The following is a 24,052-nucleotide window of genomic DNA, read 5'->3' on the forward strand; positions in this document are numbered from 1 at the left end:
CCTCTGGGCGGACAGATCTGCATGTCCCCCCCCCCCCGATAGCTAGCAATCCAAAACAGTCCAGTGGATCCTGAGCAGTGGGTGTTGCCTTCTTCTGACACACTTCCAGTGATGTCAGGGGGTGTGGCATATGCAAATAAGTTATGCTAATGAGTTATGCTAATGAGCTCCTACACCTCTTTTTCTACAAAATGGCCCCTGGCTCTCAGCATTACATTACACGGCGCGATGTGGCATAGAGTTTCCGAAGCTGCCTAGGGCCAAATTAGAACAGTTCAATGCAGTAAAGAGAGACCAGCCGTGCCCTCAGGCTTATAGAAAAAGATGAAATGCAGGGAAACTGAGATCTGCTTGACCGTTTAGAGCAGGAGTGTCAAACATAAGGGCTGGGGGCTGGAACTGGCCTGCCAGGGCTCTTCTTACCCGGCCCGCAAACAGCTGGTATGTATGGAAATGAAAGTCCCCTTTTCATGGTATCCCTTGGGAAAAACCTAGTCCTGCCTATGATTAAATATATTTATTGGGGCTTTTGTGGGTTCCCCAGGAAATCAATTGCTTTCCCTGCTAGGAATCAATTGCTTCTGCTTGTATTTTGAGTAAAAAAATAACAATGTTAATTGGGTTTGCCTGCGTCCTTTATACCGTTTCTGTCTCCAGTACCTGGCAGTACATTTTATGGCATGCCCGGCCTGGCCCAACAAAGTGACGTTTATGTCAGATCTGGCCCTCGTAAAAAATGAGTTTGACGCCTCTGGTTTAGAGTTTTATGTATAGTGGGGTCAAGCTAATAGTGCATGAGATGGTCTTCCGACCCTTGGGCCTCTGGCTAGTGACGGAGACCAATGTGCCCTTCCCCCGGGCCTTTCTGCTCATAGAGAAGGTACCCGGAGACGTGGCCTCGGCAGCCGGAAGAGCAGCCTTTTGCTTGCCAACATGGAAGCCCCACCCCCTTCAATGGGCTGAGAAAGTGCGTCCCTCTGGCCTGGCGTTGTGGCTCCGAAAAAGACTGAAACTGGCATCTTCTGCCTGCAGAATGCTACAGGCCCGTCCTTGCTTCTGTCCAGGGATAGGAAATTACTTGATATTACTGTGGATCCATCTAGACCTTGGCTCTGCTGAGTCTCACTTTTGGTGGTGGACAGTGCTGTCAAGTTGCAACCGACTTATGGCGACTCCCTGGGGCTTTCAAGGCAAGAGGTGAACCGAGTTGGTTTGCCATTGCCTGCCTCTGCATAGCAACCCTGGACTTTGCTTGGTGTAGTGGTGTAGAGCCAGTTTGGTGTAGTGGTTAGGAGCGTGGACTCTAATCTGGAAGAACCGGGTTTTATTCCCTGCTCCTTCACATGCAACTGCTGGGTGACCTTGGGCAAACCACAGTTTTCTCAGAGCTGTTTTCTCAAGAGCAGTTCTCTCAGAGCTCCCTCAGCCCCACCTACCTCACAGAGTGTCTGTTGTGGGGAGAGGAAGGGCAAGGGAGATTGTAAGCCGCTCTGAGACTCCGAGTGAAGGTCAGGGTATAAATCCAATCTCCTCCTCTTCCTGTGGTGGTCTCCCATCCAAGTACACACCAGGGCTGACCCTGCTTAGTTTATGAGATCTGATGAGATTAGACTAACCTGGACCTTCCAAGTCAGGGCAATCTCACACTATCTTAGACGTTCTAATTGTCCAGAATTAAACCTGAAGCTCTCTAGCCTGCTGGGTTTTGGTGGTCCAAGCAGAACTGGTAATGCTCTAAGGTCTCGGATCTTTCCCAATAGATCCTTTTTGGCTAGAGATGCTGGGAATTGAAACTGGGACCCTTCTGCACATAAGTCATGTCCTCTAATCACTGAGCTGCGGCTCTGCCCATAATTCTCGATGAACACGTATGAAGCCGTCTGAGACAGAGTCAGAGCAATTGGTCCTCCTTGCACAGTGTTGTTCAAAATGTGTCCTATGAAAAACCTCTGGCCCCCAAATCTCACCTGGTGCCCTCCTGGAGCAGTTGACATCTGCCACATGTCTGTTGTTTTCAAATCCTCAGCTTTAGCACCTCCTCTCCCCTGCTTTTTGAAACAGGGATCTTTTTTTTGGGGGGGTGAGTATTTGTGTGTGTGTGTGTGTGTGTGTGTGTGTGAGAGAGAGAGAGAGAGAGAGAGAGAGCGCCTGGAAGTCATGGTTGACTTCTGGCGACCCCTAGTGTGACTTGGACGTTTTTCAGAGAGGTGGCTTGCTATTGTCTGCCTCTGCATCCCAGCCCTGGTATTCCTTGGAGGTCTCCCATCCAAGTACTTGCCAGAGTTGGCCCTGCTTAGCTTCTGAGATCTGAGAAACAGGGATATCGAGGGACATCAGGGCATCTGGGTTCCAGCCTTAGAAAGGATGTTGCAGAGCTTCATAACTGGGATATCTTTCTGATGGCCTGAATCATGTTCTTTGGGGCTTAGACTTTGGTGAAAGAACTGTGCTGGAGACAGCAGTCTCTGACAGACCAGCAGGCTCCCACTAGGCCTAGAAAAGTTAGAAGAGAATAAATGGCAGGCTCCATTCAGCTCTCGTCTTGGGTTCCTCCCCCCATCCTCCAAACCAGGTTTCCACACCATCTGCTCTTAGAAAGGTCTCTGCAGGGCCCCGGGAGGGACCACGGGCAAAAGAAACTTGTTCAGGCCTGACTACGGTTGCAGAGAGTTGTGTCAGCAGAGATGGCTCATACTCCAAATGGGCTTTTTATCATAGTGTGGAGCTGGAGGAAGAGGAGGAGAGAACTGGTACAGCCTTCTCTAAATAAAAAGCAGCAAATAGGGGCAGGTTACCCCTGTGGAACCGATGTGTTTGGGGCGTGGGTTATTCGTATGAGTTGGACGACCTGTCATTTCTCCAGCCAGAGTTTTGGGCCTTGGCGTCAGCGACTGGAGTTGTCTCAAATTGCAGTGGAAATCATAATGATTCTCTGCAGACTGGCTGGCAGGTCCGTTCTGAAGGTCTGTCATTCATTGCAGCCCCGAGCACAGACCCAGCTGTGCTTGTTTCTGTGGACGCATGGAGGGCCTGCAGGAGGAGCAGGCCAGGGCTAGGCTGGCATCAGGAAGACTGGATCCATAAATAGGGTTTCCAGCCTCCAGGTGGGGCCTAGAGGTCTCCCAGAATTATAACTGACTTCCAGACTACAGAGATCAGTTCTCCTGGAGGAAATAGCAGCTTTGGAGGGCAGACCCTCCCCAAACCTCACCATCCTCAGACTTCACTCTCAAATCTCCAGGAATTTCCTAACTCACAGTTGGCAACTCTAGTTTACTAGGTGACCTTGGGTCAACTGCTGTCTTCCTGCCTAGCTGCCTGATTGTAAGAATAAAAAACAGGGTCAGCAGGTCAACTGCTGTCTTCCTGCCTTGCTGCCTAACTGATTGTAAGAATAAAAAACAGGGTCAGCAGGACAACCACCCTGAGTATCTTGGAGGAAGGACCAGAGGGGGTATTTCTTACGCAAAAACAAACCACACCAGAGGGTGTGTTGTGCCACTGACCCTGCAGATGCAGCAGTAGTGTTTTCCAGCTGTTCTACCTGGCCCTTAGATGGCAAAAACATTGTGTTTCAGCTGCCATTATTTGTTTTCCCGCCTTCCTAGCTTCAACCCCTGCTCTGTTTGCCATCCTTGGATCCCACCGCTGCCACCAAGTTAAGAAGACAGAAACGAACTTTACCCAGGTAGTCTCAGCTGAACTACCTGACCACTGCCTTGGGTGAGTGAGGTCCCCAGAAACAGGCAGGCAGGATTGCACATAAGCATCACCATGTAGTAGGTATTTAACACAGTGATGGTCACATTGGGCTCTTTGAGAGTTGTGTTTGACTTTTTCTTTACCCGGGAGACTGTCGCTACAAATCATGTACATATTAATGTCTCTCACACACCACATTTTAAGTGTAGTTTTATTGATCTCTTCTCCCCTCCCCCAAATAAAATACTTTTAATTCACACTGTTTTTGTCCATGGGGGTGGGGAAATGGCAAGCTTCTAAAACTCTCAGCCACAATGATAAGCTTGAAGCAGTTCTTGCTGAAATCTCAGGAATGGGGGGGGGGTTTTCCTGAAAAAACCTCTCTGGTGTTGTAGGGTGCTTCATTACCTTATGCCCTTCCCCATGGCTAACAGAACCAATGAACATTTTACAAAGTACGTGGGGAGTACATGTGTGTGAGAAAGTGCACACAAATGTTCTTAATTTGCATTAATTTATCTGGGCCTCAGTGGTTCTTAATGCAGTGCCTACTACGCTTTTCTTAGAACCCATAATCCTCCCTTGACAAGGAGGGGTGTGTGTGTGAGCTGTACAGGTAATTTATCAGAAGATTGTGGGAGTTTCAATGGCAGAGGCCTAGGGTCCTGATCCGGGAACTTGGCTGTTTGGGGCGAGGGGTTGGACCTCACACCATCCCCTGCTGATGCATTCCGCAGACACTGCAGTTTGGCAACCCCAAATTTCTTCTTGTTTTTTCCTGGGTGAGTCGGAGGTGGGTGGGGAGCAGGTCTATCCTGTCTGAGTCTTGCTTGGTCATCAGGAGCAGAGCAGGTGCCAGGCAGTGTGCTAACAACGTCCTCCTTTTGGGAGGGGGGAGCAGGCAAGATGCGAAATCGTCTTCTCGTAAGCAATCTCTTTGGCAAGAGAAAAGGGGAAATAATGTTGGGGAATTTTTAGGAAAAGGATTGGGTGGGAGAGCCCAGTCTCGTGATACTGTCGCAGAGGCGGAAGGTGCACCTGCAATTGGAATATTGTGGTTACCACGTCTCGGAAAAGGTACTGCTGGTCTGGAAAAGGTGCAGAAGAAGGTGTGTTCTTAGGACTGATGTGCCTCTTCCGTACAAGGCCGTAAGAGGGGGGGGGCCCTAAAAGAGAGGTCTGTAAAAATATGCCGTAATTCTAGAACCCAAGGAGCACCCAGGGAAGTTGATGGGACTGTAGATTCAGGACAGACGAAAGAGAGGCAGGAAGATGATGCACAGTTGACATATGGAATGCTCTGCCACATTGTTTTAGTGATAGCCACTGGCTTTTATAAGGGGGTTAGTCAAATTCGTGCCCTGACTTGGATGGTCTAGGCTAGCCAGATCTCAGAAGCGAAGCAGGGTGGGCCGACCAAGGAAGCCCAGGGTTGCTCTCCAGAGGCAGGCAATGGCAAACCACCTCTGTCCGTCTTTTGTCTCGAAAACCTTACTGGGTTGGCATAGGCCGGCTGCCACTTTACCGTGACCGCCACCGGTGAAATCCTTGGAGGAGAAACGGTCTATCAGTGGTGACTTGCCATGACAGCTGAGTAGAACTCACAATGCAGAGGTCATGTCCCTCTGAATCTTAGTTCTTCCGGTATCACTGGCTGGCGGGGCTGTGGCCTTCGTATCCTGCGTGTGTGCTTTTCAGAAGCATCCAGTTGGTCACTGCAGAAAACAACATTGGACCAGATGGACTTCTCCAGCCGAGCCAGCTTGGTGCAGAGATCAGAACGTCTGACTAAGATCTGGGAGATCTAGGTTTGAATCCCTACCCTGCCATGGAAGTCAGCTGGGTGACCTTACGCCAGTTACATGCTCTCAACCTAATCCCCCTCACAGGGTTGTTGTGAGGATGAAATGGAGGACAGGAGAATGATGTAGGGCACTTTGAGACCCCATTGGGGAGAAAGGCAGGGTAGAAATGCAGTAAATGAAACTTTGTTCTCAAGTAATTCTGTACATTATTTCCATTATCTAACATTTGAAAGAACTTGCTTTGGGTGTGCTGTGAAGTTCAAGAGTGTGGGAAAAGGTGTTTGGGGTCTCTGGGTCTGCTATAACACTGCGCAGTCTGAAATTTGGTATTCAGCCTGCATGCAGCACTCTGAGAATATTGGCTTCCATAAAAAATGTTTCTAGTCCTCAAGGGTGTATTGAATGCATGTACTAGGGTTCCCAGGTCCCTTTGAGAACACGGCGAGGGGGTGTGGTGGGGACGCTTCGGGAGCTGGAAGCATCGCCCCTGATGTGCTAACACTGCGCACCATGCCTACGTCACCCGGAAGTGGCTTATGCACGCTGGGGGCGACACTCTGGTTTTTGGGCGAAACTCTACGGTAAAATTGCTCTCAAACCATAGAGTTTTGCCCAAAAACCAGAGCATTGCCCCCCAACATCACCAATATGCCCACATCACTTACGGGTGACTACAACGTTGCTGTTGGGGGGGAATTTCCTCCCACTGGCCAGTGGCAGGCAGGAGCCCACAAAACCAAGGAATCCCCAAACCCAGCTGGGGACTGGCAACCCTAGCATGTACTTGCTTGTACTCAGGGGTCATTTCCTGCAGGAGCGCACAGGAGTAAAGAGCCCAGGGGGCGGGCACATGCAACAAGCCCCACCCCCTGCTCCCAGCAGTCCTCAGTCAGAGCAAGAAGCAGCCAGGCAAGTTGCAGAGCTCCCCCCGGTCCAAAACACTCCAGTGGCACCTTTAAGACCAAGTTTTATTCAGGCACAGGCTCTCCCTCCTCTGTGAGGACAGATCTGCACGTTCCCCCCACCCCCAATAGCTAGCAATCCAAAACAGTCCAGTGGCACCTTTGAGACCAAGTTTTATTCAGGTACAAGCTCTCCCTCCTCTGCGAGGACAGATCTTCACGTTCCCCTTCTCCCCCCTATAGCTAGGAATCCAAAACAGTCCAGTGGAGCCTGAGCGGTGGGTGTTGCCTTCCGACACACTTCCGGTGATGTCAGGGGCCGTGGCATATACAAATAAGCTATGCAAATGAGCTCCTGCACCTCTTTTTCTACGAAATGACCCCTGCTTGTACTCAGTGCAAACTCCAAACTGGCAGGTGGGCAAGATTTCAAGGGTTGTTGATAGTGGGAAGTGTCATCAAGTCACAGGCGACTTATGGCGACCCCATCATGGGGTTTTCAACACAAGAGACGTTTGCCATGGCCTGCCTCTGTGCCATGACCCTGGGCTTCCTTGGTGGCCTCCCATCCACGTACTCACCAGGGCCGACCCTGCTGAGCTTCCAAGATCTGACAAGATCGGGCCAGCCTGGGCTATCCAGGTCAGGAATTCTGTTGCCCCTCTCCCAGTCCTATAGCTAGCCGATGCAGAATGAGCTGTGTAAGACAACTGTTACTCTGCATAATGCTAGTTGGGCTGCAGAATGTTTTGGCTTTCTAAAAGCAGAATTGGTGGCCAGGGTAGAGTTTTTACAAGCCTGGCTGTAGGGAGCTTGTAAAAGAGCTTATGGGGTGGGCTAAGAATCTGTGAAATACTTCTCTGTGTCCCCCCCCCCCAAAAAAATTTTTTTTTCTGCATGGGGTTAAACATATTAAAAACATTTCTTTGCTACTTCCTATGACTACTACTGGACCAAACTGATTTTGTTCAGACTTTGTTGTGTTTAATTGCCCCCCCCCCAAGTCATATGGTCTAGGAACCTGCTTTCAGTTTTTGAAGTGAAAGCTGAGCTCCTTGGGAGGGAGGTCAGGTGCCAGTACTTGCCTGTGGAACCTGCAAAGACAACAAGAGTATCTTATAAGTAATATTAACCTGTGGTGAGTGCCAGATTTCTCCAGGTGACCAGGGAAATTGGGGAGGTTTGCTGTCTTGGTGTTTCAGATTCTTGGTGTGTCACGAGCAAAGGCACAAGCAGGCCAGCGAACCTTTTGTCCGATTTGTTGAGATGGTGCAAAGGGGTGATTGTCTGAAGGGGTGAGACTCCCCGTCCACTGATCATGTCTCCTGTCTCTCCGCAGCCCTCTGGTGCCAGCATGGAGGGTGGTGTGGATGGCCCCATCGGGATCCCCTTTCCCGACCACAGCAGCGATATCTTGAGCAGCCTGAACGAGCAGAGGAACAACGGCCTGCTCTGCGATGTGGTGATTCTGGTGGACGGGCAGGAGTTCCCCACCCACCGCTCGGTCTTGGCGGCCTGCAGCCAGTACTTTAAGAAGCTCTTCACCTCAGGGCTAGTGGTAGACCAGCAGAACGTGTACGAGATAGACTTTGTGAGCGCCGACGCCTTGTCGGCACTGCTGGAGTTTGCCTACACCGCCACCCTTACCGTCAGCACTTCGAACGTCAGCGAGATCCTCAACGCCGCCAAGCTGCTAGAGATCCAGGCGGTAAGGGAGGTTTGCACAGATCTCCTGGACAGGAAGATTCTGGCCAAAAATGACCAGATGGATACAGTAGATCAAATTGATCAAAGGAACCATCTCAGAGCGAAAGAGTACCTGGAATTCTTCCAGAGCAACCCCATCAATGGCCAACAGGGCAGCTTTCCATGGACCAACCAAGACTTGAGAGATCTTCAGAGGCTCAACTTCCGTGGCCCAGAGGAGGAAGAGGAGCCGGATTGCAACGGCGTGGACTTCTACTCGCAGGCTGCCCTCAACGAAAGACCAAAGGCAAATGACTGTGACCCTGACAGCAACCATGCCATGTGGTTGGACCAGGACGAGGAAGAGGCCCAGGGACCTTTGTTCCCACCCTCCCAGAATGGACAATTTGGTGGGCGCAACCTGCCAACAGCAGCAGGGGAGGACGAGACGTCAGCCGCTCAGCTGGACCACGAGGTCGGGGACTCCCCCACCTTTGTTCCCGGGGGAGGGGAGGGGGAGGATGCGGAAGCCAGAGAAGTGGACGGCCTGGCCGCCAGCGCCATCCTGCAACAGATGATCAATTCCGTGGGGCGGCAGCAGCTGACCGACGAGGACCGCAAGGATGACGACGGGGTCATGGATTATTACTTGAAATATTTTAGCACTTCCCAAGAGGGCGAGGTCTATCCGTCCTGGTCCCAGAAGGTGGAGAAGAAGATCCGAGCAAAAGCATTCCAGAAGTGCCCCATTTGCGAGAAGGTGATCCAAGGGGCTGGCAAACTCCCACGCCATATCCGAACCCACACAGGCGAGAAGCCCTATGAATGTAACATTTGCAAAGTTCGGTTTACAAGGTAAAGTAGCCACTAGCTCTAGGATTTGGGGGGCTCGTTCTTTGTAAAACTGTAGAGTCTGCTGAGGCTAAGGTTGGATGGGTGGCACGGAGTTGTACCTTAAGAACTTGCCCTTAGGCAGTAACTTCTAAAGGGAGGATTTTGCCGAGAGTCTGAAACCCTGTATTTGAGGTTCGGAGAGGTTTCCCTGCAGGTGAGACTGTATCAAAGCCTGGTTTGGGTTAGGAAGCAGCAGAAACTTCTGAAAGCTTCAAGTCCAGTGGGAGATTCAGATACAGTGCTGTCCCACTATTGGATTTTGAGACATATGGATTCCCTTAATATTCCGTTCTTCCTCCAAAGAAGGTCCAGAATCGCCTTTATTGGTTTCACAAGCGGTCTCCCAATCTGGGTCAGACCTACTTAATCCCCAGAGGTAGGATTCTGTTCCTTGTATGTTGGTCCAGAGCACAGACTCCCAGGGGTCATTTCCTGCAGGAGCGCACAGGAGCGGAGCTCCGGCAGTAAAGAGCCCAGGGCAACAATTTCATACTAAGTGCTAATTTTGTTGTTATTGAATCAACAATGGCTACCATATCACTCTCTCTTCCCATAACCAGTTCATAGCTCTTCTGCAGATGTCTTTTGGCGGCTGGCACAGGCTGTTAACACAAATTCGAGAGGCAGCGGGGCCTCCAATCCTAGTTGTTAGTGGGTGGCGGTGGCTCCAAAAGCCCGGCGGAAGAGCTCCGTTTTACAGGCCCTGCGGAACTGTGTGAGGTTCTGCAGGGCCCTGATCTCTTCTGGGAGTACGTTCCACCAGGACGGGGCCACCACCGAGAAGACTATAGAACCAGCAGAAGGCACAGGAGATTGCTTTCTGCTGAGAACTATTCTATTTGATGCACTGTGCATTTGATATGCTTGGTGAAATTGGGATGTTTTCAGACGGTGCAATGTGTTCGAATTATGATTACTTTGATTTGGAAACTGGTATGAGTATTTTTTAAAATGCAAAAACAGTCTAGAAATTTGTTGTCGAAGTCTAGAAATTTGTTAAATATATGTCGTGGGGTATAGTGGTTAGGGACTACTACTGGGGAGACCCGGGTTCAAATCCCCACTCAGTCCTGAAGTTTATGTTAGCCCTCATTGAAGGGAGGGGGGGGCTGTAAGTTGCTTCTGTCCCTGGTTTAGATGTCATCAGTTTGAGCCAGTTTGGTGTAGTGGTTAAGAGCATGGACTCTAATCTGGAAGAACTGGGCTTGATTTCCCCCCCTTCCTTACATGCAGCTGCTGGTGTGACCTTGGGTCAATTACAAGTTACCTCAGCACTGTTCTCTCAAGAGCAGTCCTCAAAAGAGTTCTCTCAGCCCCACCTACCTCACAGGGTGTCTGTTGTGGGGAGAGGAAGGGAAAGGAGTTTGTAAGCCGCTCTGAGACTCCAAGTGAAGGGCGGGGTATAAACCCTCTCTCCCCTTCCTCCTTGGTGGAGGAGGAGAGGAAGGAGACTTTCTGAGTCGCTCTGGACTTCCTTGGTGGTCTCCCATCCAAGTACTCAGCTTCCAGAATCTGATGAGATCGGGCTATCCTGGGCTATCCAGGTCAGGGCTGGAACACTCGTACCTTCAGGTTTCTTTATTTGTGAGATCTGTAGATTCATGAGTACCTAGAAGTTTCGTGAGGAATAATTTTCCTACCTGGTGTTTCTAATCAAGTTGCATGTTGCCGTGTTCTTCTGCGTCAGGAGTGCTGAAGGATAGGGATTTCGTAAATTGCTCCTCCTCTTGATGATTAACCTTCCTGGTTCAGGATGGAGGTTTCAGCCCGGACTCTCTGTGGCTTACCGGGAGTGTTTGTGGGCTGACTCAGAACGATATCGAGCTACCTGGCCTGTTTTGCCCCCACCTCCTGCGCATGGGGCCTGCATTCAAGTCAAAAAGCAAAAGCGCCCTCCCAGTTAGTCATTCATTTTGGGCAGCCCCCAGAAGGGATAGCAGAGGCCTCTTTCATCCACATCAGCCAGGCTCATGTCAGCCTTTTTCTGAAGAAGTCTTCAAGCACAGGGAGATCTGAACTTCGTGCAGCTGGGGTCAGCATTCCATCAGGGGCCAACAGCCGATAAACGTAACTCTGAATTCTTGCACCCAGGTTAGCCAAAAGGCTGTGTTCTGCCTTCTTTTGCAATCTTGATCGCCAAGTTCAAGAAATTCCAGACGTCTGTGAAGAATTATCCTTCATTCGGGGGGGGTGTGTGTTCTGAATCATGCATACATTGGGGGGGGGGTTTTCTTGTAATATTCTCTGGTTGTCCTGCTGGTTCTCTCTGTCCATTGGTGCTCCCAGAAGGGAGGGTCCCTTTGTATCCAAGCCAACCAGCTCTCTTACCAGGTAGCTACGCACCCTGCAGTGCTTTAGAAGAAGAAGAAGAGAGAAGAGATTGGATTTATACCCCGCCCTTCACTACCCAAAGGAGTCTCAGAGCGGCTTACAAACTCCTTTCCCTTCCCCTCCCCACGACAGACACCCTGTGAGGTAGGTGGGGCTGAGAGAGCTCTTGACAGAAACGGCTCTTTTTCAAGAACAGCTCTTATCAGAACTACGGCTTTCCCAAGGTCATCCAGCCAGGTGCAAGTGGAGGAGTGGGGAATCAAACCCGGTTCTCCCAGATTAGAGTCCGCGCACTTAACCACCACACCAAACTGGGAGATTTATGGAGTGGGCTGCACTTGGGAGGGGCCACATGAAGCTAAGAACATAAGAGAGGCCAATGTTGGATCAGGCCAATGGTCCATCCAGTCCAACACTCTGTGTCACACAGTGGCCAAGACCCAGGGGTCATCAGGAGGTCCAGCAGTGGGGCCAGAACTCTAGAAGCCCTCCCACTGTTGCCCTCCCCACAAGCACCAAGAAAACAGAGCATCACTGCTCCTGACATAGTGTTCCATCTATACCTTGTGGCTAATAGCCACTGATGGACCTCTGCGCCAGATGTCTACCCAATCCCCTCTTGAAGATCATCCCAACGAAAAGCTACCAGTGATGCTGTTCCCGTGTGTCTCTGAGCAACTAGGGAAAAGGGGGCGGGGAGTGCCTGGGCATGCTGCTGTGCCCCCTCCCCAAGTCCAGTCAACCACTTCCCAAAACATGGCTAGAGGTAGGGCTGCGAAGCCCCCACCAGAGGTGGTGGGTTCCCCCTCCCCCAGCTCTAGTGCTGGCGGGGGGGGAAAGCTTTAAATCTCACTGTCAGGTGATGTTGTGACATCACTTCTGGGTTTTTCCAGGAAGTGACATCATGCAGTTGCTGATGGTGCCCCTCCACGTCCCATCCCTAGGTCTCCCACTTAGGGGGAATGGCTGATATTTCCTGGGGTGGGAGAGCTTTTGTTGTTGTTGTTGTGAAAAATGGGGTTTGTAGAGGGAAGGTCACAGATTAGGAGAATTCAACGGGTCTTATTCCTAGGGCAGTTCTTGGCCCAGGGAGAATTTTTGCCCCTAAACCATGGCCAGTCTGGCTCCAGAAGGCAGCAAGGTTGGGAGCAATGTTCCCTCTAAGCTGTTGAGTCTTGTGAGCAAAAATTCTACTCTGTGAGCTACTGGCATTAAAGTTGTGATCTAGTGATTTGGCTGCTGCATAAATCAGTTTGCTCTGGAGCCCTCCTTCCTGAGCGAAGACAAAAATGTGTGAGCTGGAAGCTAAAAAACTGTGAGCTCGCTCACACTCACTCAGCTTAGAGGGAATGCTGGTTGGGAGGGGTTGGATAATATCACAAGTTGTCTGAAACTCATTCTGCACAGAGAGCTCAAGAAAGTTAGTTGTGGCATGAGCAAAGTCTTCTCCGCATGACCTGTCCCGTCCAGATTAAAGGCAGGGCTGCTGAGACCCTTGTCCAGGAGTTGCCCCAAATCCTTGACTTGACTTTGAATCCTAACCAGGCACTCAACTCCAAACTGACCCCTGTGTCGCTATAAAGAGTCTGGGGTTCTGTAGCTCAGAGAAAAGACAACTAAGGGGACAGGGAACCTCTCTTGAGGTTTACAAACCTATGTACTGGGTGGAGATAATGAATTTTCTCCCTCCCTCCCAGAACGCTAGAACTCAGGGGCACTCGATGAAGCTGGCAGGAAATAGGTTTTGGACAGACAAAGGAAGCCCTTTTTTCACTTCAAGAGTCAGTAACATGTGGAATTCATGGCCCCAGGATGTAGTGATGGTAGCTAATTTAGGCTCTGATCACACGCAGAAGTTGCCGCGGGATACTCACGGATGCCGGGTGGGTTTTACGGGTGTGATCAAACGGGCACATCTGGCAAGCATCGCGCACCCGTAGCCAACCCGTCTTGTCCGGCCGAAGATCTGGAGTTAAAAGGTACCTGTGAAAATTCACTGTCAATAGCTTGCGACGGGCCGTAGACGGACCTCCTCCATCTGATCGCTCCAGCACGCTCCTCTTGCCGCTTTGAAGCGCGCCGGAAACACACACGCCGCCGGAAACAACCCCGGTCCGCCGCAGCAACATCGGATCAGGTAGTGGTGGATTAAATTGCGGTGGCACAAATAGCCACGCCTCCCCCTGCATTATCTGGCCCGTGTGACCGGGGCCGTAAAGGTAAAGGTTCCCTTGCTCGAAAGCCAGTCGAATCCAACTCTAGGGTTGCAGTGCTCATCTCCGTTTCAAAGCCGCAGAAGACGTTTCCGTGGTCATGTGGCCGGCATGACTAAACACCAAGGCGCACAGAACACTGTTCCCTTCCCACCAGAGTGGTACCTATTTATCTACTTGCAATTTCTTGCTTTCGAACTGCTGGGTTGGCAGGAGCTGGAACTAGAGACTGGAGCTCACTCCGTCATGCGGCACACTCGGGTTCGAACTGCTGAACTACCGACCTTCCACAGCCTGCAGTTCAGCGTCTTAACCACTTGAGCCACCGCAGCTCCTGACCGGAGCCTTAGTTGACTTTAAAAGTGTATTAGAGAAACTCATGGAATACAGGTAGGGTAGCCAGGTCTCCCCTTTTATCCGGCAGGGGGTTCCTGGCTCCTCTCCTGGAGTCTTCTGCCATAGAGTGTTCCCATGGAGTTTCCCCCCCTGAATGCTAGAGCGTTGCCATGCGACGGCCCCAGTGTGATGACGTCACTACTGGTGATGTCATCATGTTGGCAGCGTCTCCGCAGGGTGGGGCTTCCTTCACCGGCCAGCTGGCTGGTGGCGGACTGGGACCCGCAAAATTGGGAGATCCCATGGCTCCATTGGGGGAATGGCAACCCTAAATACAGGTCCATCAATGGCTAGTACCTATAGAACCTCCATGTTCAGAGGCAGTACACATCTGAATGCTAGGAGGAGAGGGCTTTGGCTGCTGCGGCCCACTCAGATCCTTTCATTGGACATCTAGATGGATGCTTGGGAAACGTGAATGCTGGACCAGATAGATCCCCTGGTCTGATGCAGCATGGCTGCTTTTGTGTTCTCACTTTTGTCATGTCACCATGGAGTTCCTAGGCTCTGGTCCCCTGAAGCTCCCTGGCTACGGGTTCTGCCACGCCTACACTGGTGCTTAACACAGTCAGATCCAGTTTGTAAACCTCTAGAAATTGTATGCGGTAACAGCTTTTCTTGGACGGCATCACTTAAAAGTGAAGGTGATAAAATCACGTTATTTTTTTTAAAAAAACAGGCTACTGCAATGTGTTCCATGTAGGACTGTCCTTGAAGATAGATTTGAACCATCAGCTGCTACAAACCTCACATCTTTAGCTGTTTTCTAGCGGCTGCTGGTACTTTTGGGCCCAGTACAAAGTACTCGTTTTGAACGGCTTGTGTCCTCCTTGGCCTCACACATCTTAAGAGGTCGGCTGTCTTTGTATGGGCCCCCTGTGCTTGTTACAAATCAGGCCCAGCATTGGTATGAATGGTTAAGGTTCTAGCTGCCAGAAGGCAGGGACTTTGCAGTGATGGCCCTAAAGTTATGGAATGCACTTCCCTCCCAAGGCAGGAGTTGTATACTATCAAAACACAATAAAGTGCGTGTTTTTTGATGGGATTTTGGTGTGGTTGGCTGGGTATTTGGGGATTTTTGTGAGAACTTGGTTTACATTTCCTGGGATTTAGTTGTGCATTGGGCTGCTTGTAATTTTTATCTGGATGTCTTATCGCAGACCTTGTAGCCAAAGTTTCCTGGGTAAACAGAAAAATCCAGCTGGTTCTATGAACATCATCTGTTGAGTCTCCTGCAAAAGTCTGCACAACAAGTCTGAGAGGTGTTTTAAAACTCCACTTTTCCATCCAACTAAAGTTCAAGATGGCTTCCAAAGATAAAAAGCCAAGAGAAAACTTAAGAACCAGCCCAGATAGAAATAGGCATGCCCGGACCGGGATGGCCCAAACAGGCCTGATCTCATCAGACCTTAGAAGTTAAGCAGGGTTGGTCCCGGTTAGTACCTGGATTCTAGACCACCAAGGAAGTTCTGGGTTGCGATGCAGAGTCAGGCAATGGCCAGCCGCCTCTGACTCTCTCTTGCATTGAAGACCCCATGAGGGGTCACTGCAGGGGTCATTTCCTGCAGGAGCGCACAGGAGCGGAGCTCCGGTAGTAAAGAGCCCAGGGGGCGGGCACATGCAACAAGCCCCCCCACCCCCTGCTCCCAGCAGCCCTCAGTCAGAGCAAGAAGCAGCCAGGTAAGCTGCAGAGCCCCCCCCGTCCAAAACAGTCCAGTGGCACCTTTAAGACCAACTGTTATTCAGGTACGAGCTCTAGGGTTGCCAAATGTTTTTTACCTGGCGGCGGGGGGCTCCTGCCCGGCATCCTGAATGCATGCGCGCGAAGAGCACGCGCCGCCCAGATGTGACGTCATGACGCCGGGCACACTGGGGGTGGGGCCACAGCCATTTGAGGGGAAAACTCTATGTTTTCCCCTCAAATGGCTATGGCCCCGCCCCCAGCGTACCCGGCGTAATCACGAGCTCTCCCTCCTCTGCCATGACGGATCTGCACGTTCCCCCCCCCCAACAGCTAGCAATCCAAAACAGTCCAGTGGAGCCTGAGCGGTGGGTGTTGCCTTCTGACACGCTTCCGGTGATGTCAGGGGGTGTGGGGCCTATGCATGTAAGTTATGCTTAATGAGCTATGCTAATGAGCTCCTGCACCTCTTTTTCTACAAAAGGACCCCTGGGTCACTGTAAGTCAACTGCCATTAGGCAGCACTTTCCACCACCCCAAAAACATACATCCAAGAGTTTTGAAAAAAATCCTGGGAACACTCAACAGGTTAAGCAAAAAAAAAAAAATGGTAACAGAGAAGACTTCCACCCATCAAACCCCTGAGAGCACCTCAGGTGATAAATGCAATAGAGAGGCAGGTTCATCTGGGGAGGAGACAAGAGTTCAGCACTAGATCCCTGCACAGCAAGCAGAAGGTCCCAGGTTCAGTCCCCAGTGAAATGATCTCTACTCACATGTGTCAGGATGGACCTTTCTCCGTCCAAGACTTCCAAGACCCGTTGCCAGTCATGGAAGAGAAGCCTAGGCTACGCAGACCAAAGTTCTGACCCCACAGAAAGCAGCTTCATATGTTTGTGAGTGCTTTTAGCTGGGAAGCCCGTAGCTCAGTGTGCCGTTCTCTGTCTGAGACCCCGGAGAGCCACTGCCAATCAGAGTAGACAACCACGGGTTTGGTGGACCAACTCAATATAACGCAGTAGTGTGTGCAGGGCTTCTTAAAAAAAAAAAACCAGCAGGAACTCATTAGCATAATAGGCCACACCCCTGACATGGCAGCTCATTGGCATATTAGGCCACACCCCTGACATGGCAGCTCATTGGCATATTAGGCCACACCCTTGGCTTGTCGGGGAGCCCAGGCAAGCCAGCCCTTGGACAGGCCGGGGAAGGCACGGGGAGCCATAGTGGGCGTGGCCAACTCTGAAACCATCCGGAACTCCGTTCCTGTGCGTTCCTGACCAAAAATAGCCCTGAGCCGTGTGGTCATGAGCAAAACCCGCCAGCAGTGCTCTCTTCTGCCTTTAGCGAGAATTGTCCAGTAATTGTCAAACGAATTTTTGAATCCAGCGAACTTTATTAGTGGCCTTTACAGTTTGGATAGGTGATTCGTTTGGCCATTTAATTGTCCTCCACTGTATTGGTTGTTGGCTTTATTACGCAGTTGAGCTAGAGGTAGATTTGAGACCCTTAGAGACCAACCTTAGAGACCCACAATATTTTTTGGGTACAAGCGGTCAGGAGTCAAAGCTCCTGTTGTCAGATGCAGTTTAGCTGGAGGGACCAGAACTTAGCAGAGGAAACACCCGATTTGCATGCAAGAAGTCCTTGACTTCAGTCCCCAGTTAAAGCATCTCGGGTGCTGGGAAAGACCTCTCTCTGCCTGAGGAATCTGGAGAGCTGCTGTCAACCAGAGGAGACCATCCTATTCAGATAGGCCAGTGCAGAGGTCATTTCGGGGGGGATCGCGGGGGATCGCAGTTCCCCCGGGTGACGTACGGGGGGCGGGGCACATGACGAAGCCCCGCCCCCTGTTTCTGGCCACCCTGCTTCCGGCCCTCATTCAGCCAGGAGGAGGCAGGAGAAGAGGGAGGGTAAGTTGCTTCCTCCCTGCCTCTCCCCACCCCTGCCTGCCTGGGGCCAGGGAGGGCCTTCGCGGGGCTTCCTGGCACTCCCGCCAACCTTGCAGGTCCACCGCCGGGCCCCTCATGGGGCTCAGCAGTGGAGCTGCAAGGCCGGCGGCGGCCGGGACCGTTGGGGGCGGGGTGTGTGGCCTTATGACATACTTCTGGTGATGTCAGGGGGTGTGGCATATGCTAATGAGTTATGCTAATGAGTTCCCCTAGCTCTTTTTCTAGGAAACGACCCCTGGGCCAGTGGTCTAAACTTGTAGACAGCAGGCTCATATTATGAATCCATCCCTGAGATGCTGCTTATTCCATGAGGGGGGGAAAAGACAATATAATAATGTCCACTTCCTGTCTCTTTCCAGAAGGGTGCCTGTGTCCCATTGTAGAATGAGGCAGGGTTGCCAGCTTCCAGGTGGGTCCGTGAATTTCAACTGACCTCTGGATTTCAGAGATCAGTTCCCCTGAAGAAAATGGCTGCCGTGGAGAGAGGACTCTAGAGAGGACTCCAGTTTGGTGTAGTGGTTAGGGATGCAAACTCTAATCTGGGAGAACGGGGTTTGATTCCCTGCTCCTCCACATGCAGCTGCTAGGTGACCTTGGGTCAGTCACAAGTTCTCTCAGAGCTGTTCTCTCACAAGCAGTTCTCCAAGGAGCTCTCTCAGCCCCACCTACCTCACAGGGTGTCTGTTTTGGGGAGGGGAAGGGAAGAGACTGTAAGCCGCTCGGTGGTGAAGGGTAGGGTATAAATCCAATCTCTTCTTCTCTTCTTCTATGGCATTATAGTCCACTAAGATCCCTTCCTTCCCTAACATCCCCTTCCCAGGCTCCATCCCAAAATCTCCAGGAACATCCCAACTCAGAACCTCATGATGAGGGCCTCTTTGACAAATAGTTTTGTTGGGCCCGTCCTCTTATCCCGGTTGGTTAGGATGGAACATAAGGCAAGATTTGGGGGACGGGGACTGAACTGTGCACACTGAGTGCCAAGACAAGAATCTGCTAAGCACATAAGTTTATATAAAGACAGGGAAGAGCCATGACCAACCACAACAAAGAAGGGCAGAACTAGACAATGAGTCAGTAAAACTGTGTAGGCTTCAGGAGGGATTTCTGCCATTCAGCTCAAGGGGCCGTGGTGGTTTGAACCCCCCTGTATGTGCGCAACAGGAAACACCAGCCCCGGAGGCTGAGCCCTGGTTGGACGTAGCCAAACCGATGCGGTAGGGGCTCAGAAGAGGTGGAGAATGTGGGCAGAGAGTTGAAAGTTGTGGAGGAGAGGCCAGAAATCTGAGGAGGACAGGCGCTTGAAAGATGCAGCTGGAATCTGTCAGGTCGGGTCAGAATGAGTAAAATAAACTGCCTAGATACCACGTCCGAACGTCTCTGGCCTTGAAAACCCTATGGGGTTGTCATAAGTCAGGCACTTTCCACATACACGCTAGGGTTGCCAGGTCTGGGTTGGAAAATACCTGGAGACTTTGGGGGTGGAGCCAGGAGAGGGTGGGGTTTGGGCAGGGGAGGGGAGGGGCCTCAGCATGCTACAGTGCCACAGAGTCCATCCATCAAAGCAGCCATTTCTTCCAGGGGAGCTGATCTCTGTCAGCTGGAGATCAGTTGTAAAAGTGGGAGATCTCCAGGCCCCACCTGGAGGCTGTGGAAACTCGAGCTGCAGTGATAGAAGAGTCAAACAACAAATATATACACTGCAAAAACCTTATTTATAAGTTAAAGTGTTCTATATGTTCCATCTTATAAAGTGCATTGTGTATTATTCATAATATTCTAAAACAGGTATATATTCATTACATGCAATATCCACTGTACAATCTAATAGCTACCAGTCAATTTACATCCTTTTTACACAATCAACCCCACCGACGGGAGTTTCTAGAATTGTACACCCGCTTCTCCTTGCTTGAAAGTCTTCTAAAGGGGGAAGTTTCCTTTTGTGGTTACATTGAAGTTTAAATTGATGTTTGTTGCTGGTCCTACAAAAGGCCTATTAAGCAGTTGGCAATCATAGACTCCTGTCCTTTTGTAGGACCAGCAACAAACATCAATTTAAACTTCAATGTAACCACAAAAGGAAACTTCCCCCTTTAGAAGACTTTCAAGCAAGGAGAAGCGGATGTACAATTCTAGAAACTCCCGCTGGAGTTGATTGTGTAAAAAGGATGTAAATTGACTGGTAGCTATTAGATTGTACAGTGGATATTGCATGTAATGAATATATACCTGTTTTAGAATATTATGAATAATACACAATGCACTTTATAAGACGGAACATATAGAACACTTTAACTTATAAATAAGGTTTTTGCAGTATATATATTTGTTGTTTGAACCACCTGGAGGCTGGCAACTTTAGTGCACGCCCATATGGGCAGAGCAATGTCCTTGTGCCGTTCATTCTGTCAATCTTTTCCCTCCCCCTTTTCTTCTTTTTATCGAGCTAGGCAGGACAAGCTGAAGGTCCACATGAGGAAACATACCGGTGAGAAGCCCTACCTGTGCCAGCAGTGCGGGGCGGCTTTTGCCCACAACTACGATCTGAAGAACCACATGCGCGTCCACACGGGTCTGCGCCCCTACCAGTGCGAGAGCTGTTTCAAGACTTTTGTCCGATCCGACCACTTGCACCGGCACCTTAAAAAAGATGGCTGCAATGGCATCCCTTCCAGGAGGGGGCGCAAGCCCCGGGTGAGAGATGTGGGCGGCGTGTCCACTCCGGCCGCCCACCCCGATGATGAAAGCTTTGCGGGCGGTGATGAGGCACAAGAATTGCAGGATGCCACCCCGCCGCAGGACGGCCCGGGACAGCACCTTGAAGATAGCTCGAATGCCGAAGCGGTGTCAGGAAGTTTGAATGTAGGGGGGGTTTCATCTGAGGGTAACACGCAAGAACTCTCCTAAACCAAAAAAGAAAAAGAAATAACAAACCAACCCGTGTCACAAAATCTAGTTATACCTTTCCTCCAATGCTCCTTGAAAGATATGGTTTCCTTGCCCTTTTGTGGGGGGGAAAATAGCCTTATAGATTGATGATATATCTCTGTTTTGTGATCTTCCCGTAATAACCAGTTATTCTAACCTCATAGCCACAGATTAATTTTAAGCTTTTCTTTTGCCCATTGAAAAGAGAGATTGGGGGGGGGGGTTAAGATGTCTATAAAGTATGAAATGAAGCTTCCAGAATTTAGTTTGTTAAAGTAACACACACGCATATAGGATATAATATATTGGAGATTTTATCTATTTTAGCTAGTAAAATGTTCTTGAGGACAGAAAAGAAGGGAGGACAATGTGCCAGAAGTCCTTGGAAATATTCCTTTTTCCCTCTTAGCAAATGCAGCATCCTCTCCCCCCCCCCCCCTTCCCCCCTGTCTTCTCCCCCCACCCCACCCCCAGCCCAAAGTCTTTAGAAGGCAGAGTTGTAGCCTCTGTTGATCAGGTGGATTTTGGGTGGGCTTTCGATCGGGATTCCAAGTTTCCCCAGTGTTAGCTGTTTGCGTGCAAATCGCTCTTCGCCTTGTTTAGGCCTTACGAGTGGCAGAAGAGGGGGAGAGCCGGTGCCTCCCACCATTTCAGAATTCAGCCGAAGCGCAGTCTTTATGTCATAGCTGAGCCTAGATCATTCCACACAGCCAGCCACAGATCTCCACGCGAACTGTACGCCGTTCTTGCGTCAGGGAGTTCCGTTACAGACTCCCAGGCATTTTCCCGTCATCATCCGTGCACGTCAAGGGGAAGTCCGGAAGGACTCAACGGGAGCCGGTACCCCAGAGGCTCTTGCGGTATTTTCAGTGTGGGGGCATGGAGGGGGGGATGCCGTGGGCCTCCTGTGCCTCTTGGGCGACCCTCCTGCAGCAACAGTGAAAAACACACCCAGGGTTTGGCCCACAGGGTTATGCTGGAAGTGTGGTGCTCCCACCGAGTCTCTTCCAAAGGGTGCTCCCTGTTGCTTCTTCACTGAGGTGTGTGTAGGGTTGCCAAATCGACTCACCCCTCGGAGCAGGGGAGCCTTGCTGGCGTCCGGAAGGTTGTGACGATGCGCGCTTTGTGTGCACGCACCTGCAGCACATCACTGGAAGTGACGTGCGACGTTGCTGACGTTGGGGGCGTGGCCGGGCTCGTCAGGGGGAAAACCATATGGTTCCCCCCCTGACAAGCTCAGTCACGCCCCCAAAGTCAGCAATGTGGCTGAGTCACCACTGGTGACGCAGCTTCGGGGGCGGGGTTCCCCCCGGGCCCCGATTCCGCCGGGGCAGAAATCGGGGCCTCCGAAGTGGGGGATTCCCCGCCCCCCGGGCCCATTTGGCAACCCTAGGTGTGTGTGTGGGGGTGATGGTGACCATTTGGGTATGAGCCCAATGTAGTCCCAACCTGTTTTTTGGCAGAGCCCCAGCCTCCCGATCATCTCCTCAGATCTTCAGCTTTTTTGTGATTAATTTCTCATAGCTACCTGATACCCAAAGGACCATGGGAACTGTAGTTCTGTGAGGAAACTCTGGAGAGGCCCCTCCCCCAGGCTTTGATTCCAGGGTTTCTTGAGAGCAGCAGCTTAAAACTGGCTAATGTTTGTAGGATTAGATGGATCCTATTTTAGGTTTACCTTACTTGGAAGTGACCCCTTGAAATCATTGCAAATTACATGCAAGTAAACTTGGTTAGGATTGGGCTGTTTGTGTTTTCCAGGCCTTATTTGTGGATACGTGGCTTAAACGACTTAAACTGAAGGAAGCCTGCTCAAACTGGAGGGGGGTGTCTTCCCACCTCCTGTCCAGCATGCTAGTCTGGGGACTTCAGCACTTCGACCCATTGTTTCACGTATCTGGGGGTCTGTAAATTCAAACAGTATTAAGAAAGTTGATTTATGACACTTAGGCTTAGACAATTAATTACTGCTACTTAGGCTTAGACAATTAATTACTGCTACACTTCATCCTAGGCTTGACATTTGCCCACCCATGGTGGGTAAACCTCTGTCCTACACCCCACTCCCCTGCCCTTGAGAAGTTCAGGAGCAGGAGGGAGAAAATGGCCACCATAGTAACACTGTAGGAACTTTGTCATATCTCTGTGGTCTTTACCATAGAGATTAGGGGGAAATCCTAGTGTGTCATTTGGAAGTGACATCACATCTTCCCCGAATTCCACCCTCCCCAGGCACGGACCTCAAAATCTGGCATTTCCCGAGGCAATGCTGGCAACCCTAATTCATCCTCGAGCAACATAACGGTAGCCCCATTCCATGGCTAGACTGTATTGTACAATACTAACAGGAAGTGGTCCCGGAAAGATGCGCTGTTCAAACATTCTCTACAGACTCACAAAGAAGATCCAGCCTTGACCCAGGTTTAAAGGACTAGCCAGGGTTTTTCAGCTTCTCTACTGTTTGGAGTGGGGCTACATAGACACTCCAGAAATGTAACAGGTGTTTTGATCCCACACTTTCCTCTGGGGATGGGCCGGCCTTCTCCTTGCATTGCTTCAAAAGTCGCTTCTTGTCTCAGAGTGTCAGCATATAGCACCTTTTCCAGCTCAGCTACGTTTCTGGGCCATGGCTTGCAGCCAATAGTTCCTGCTTCTGTCGGCTGAGCATGGAGAAACAAAAGGTGTAATCATAATCCCAAGAAAATACATCTTTAGGGATGAATGGGGGGAAGAGTCTGACCCTTATGATGAGCACTTTGGGCTGGGGAGACTTGTATTTCACCAAATGGGTCCCTATGGCTTACTATCTTGGGGGAGGGCAAAGGTGTATTGGCTTGCCTGAGACAATTGCAACTGGAGATGCCAACCGGGAGATGACTCGGCGGTGTAACAGAGAAAAAGAGGCCTTTGACCTCTAAACGACTCTATAGATCCACAACCTTTTTGGTGAAGTACAACTGTTCCCTAAATGTTCCCTCTCCCCCTTCCACTCCCCCACCACTCCTTTTTTGGTACCAAATATGTGGGGTTTGGCCCTCATATCCAAGATGGCAGACTCTTAGCACAAATCAAGCTTGTCCTAATGGACCCATTAAAGTTAAAGGGTCCCAACTAAGCCCCAGGGATCTCTACGTCACACAACCCCCTCCCCAGTTTTGAGACTTTTATACAACTTGAGTTGCACTAAGGTGTGTCGATTTGGACTGTGGCGAGGTACGTGGTCCAAAGCTGACTTTGACAGACTGATTCCCTCCCCTTCCCTTATCTAGAAGGAGCAGGATTTAGGTAACGCAACGGCTACATCGGGTTTATACATGGCACATCTCCCTCTTAAGCTAAAGAACCAAGGCACCTTTTAGCCATTTCAGAGTTTTATAAATGCACAGTTTAAAAATGATAAAAATGACACAGAGAGATTTTAGTCCTTTTTATTTAAAAAAAGCACTTTTAAGATTTTTTAATTTAATATTAAAAAGGTGAACCGTTTGGCCGAATGTAACTGAACAGGGAGTATTGTGTGTGTTTTCAGGAAAGTGTGAGGGGAGAAAGAGTCAGGATT

At 50.5% G+C, this 24,052-nt stretch overlaps 1 protein-coding gene across 1 annotated transcript in view; it reads left to right on the top strand.

Annotated features, from left to right (window-relative positions):
• Positions 1–20,922, top strand: part of ZBTB7A (zinc finger and BTB domain containing 7A) — a 68,712-nt gene extending 47,790 nt beyond the window's left edge. Inside the window, exons 2-3 of the mRNA XM_015420538.1 lie at positions 7,749–8,950; positions 20,016–20,922. Of these exons, the coding sequence (XP_015276024.1) occupies positions 7,764–8,950; positions 20,016–20,472 (1,644 nt within the window). The 5' untranslated portion in view covers positions 7,749–7,763 and the 3' untranslated portion in view covers positions 20,473–20,922. The remainder of the gene's footprint in view (positions 1–7,748; positions 8,951–20,015) is intronic.
• Positions 20,923–24,052: the final 3,130 nt, after the last annotated feature.

The sequence above is a fragment of the Gekko japonicus genome, unplaced genomic scaffold, assembly GCF_001447785.1.
Source record: "Gekko japonicus isolate JY-2015 unplaced genomic scaffold, Gekko_japonicus_V1.1 scaffold632, whole genome shotgun sequence".
Lineage (NCBI taxonomy): Eukaryota > Metazoa > Chordata > Lepidosauria > Squamata > Gekkonidae > Gekko > Gekko japonicus.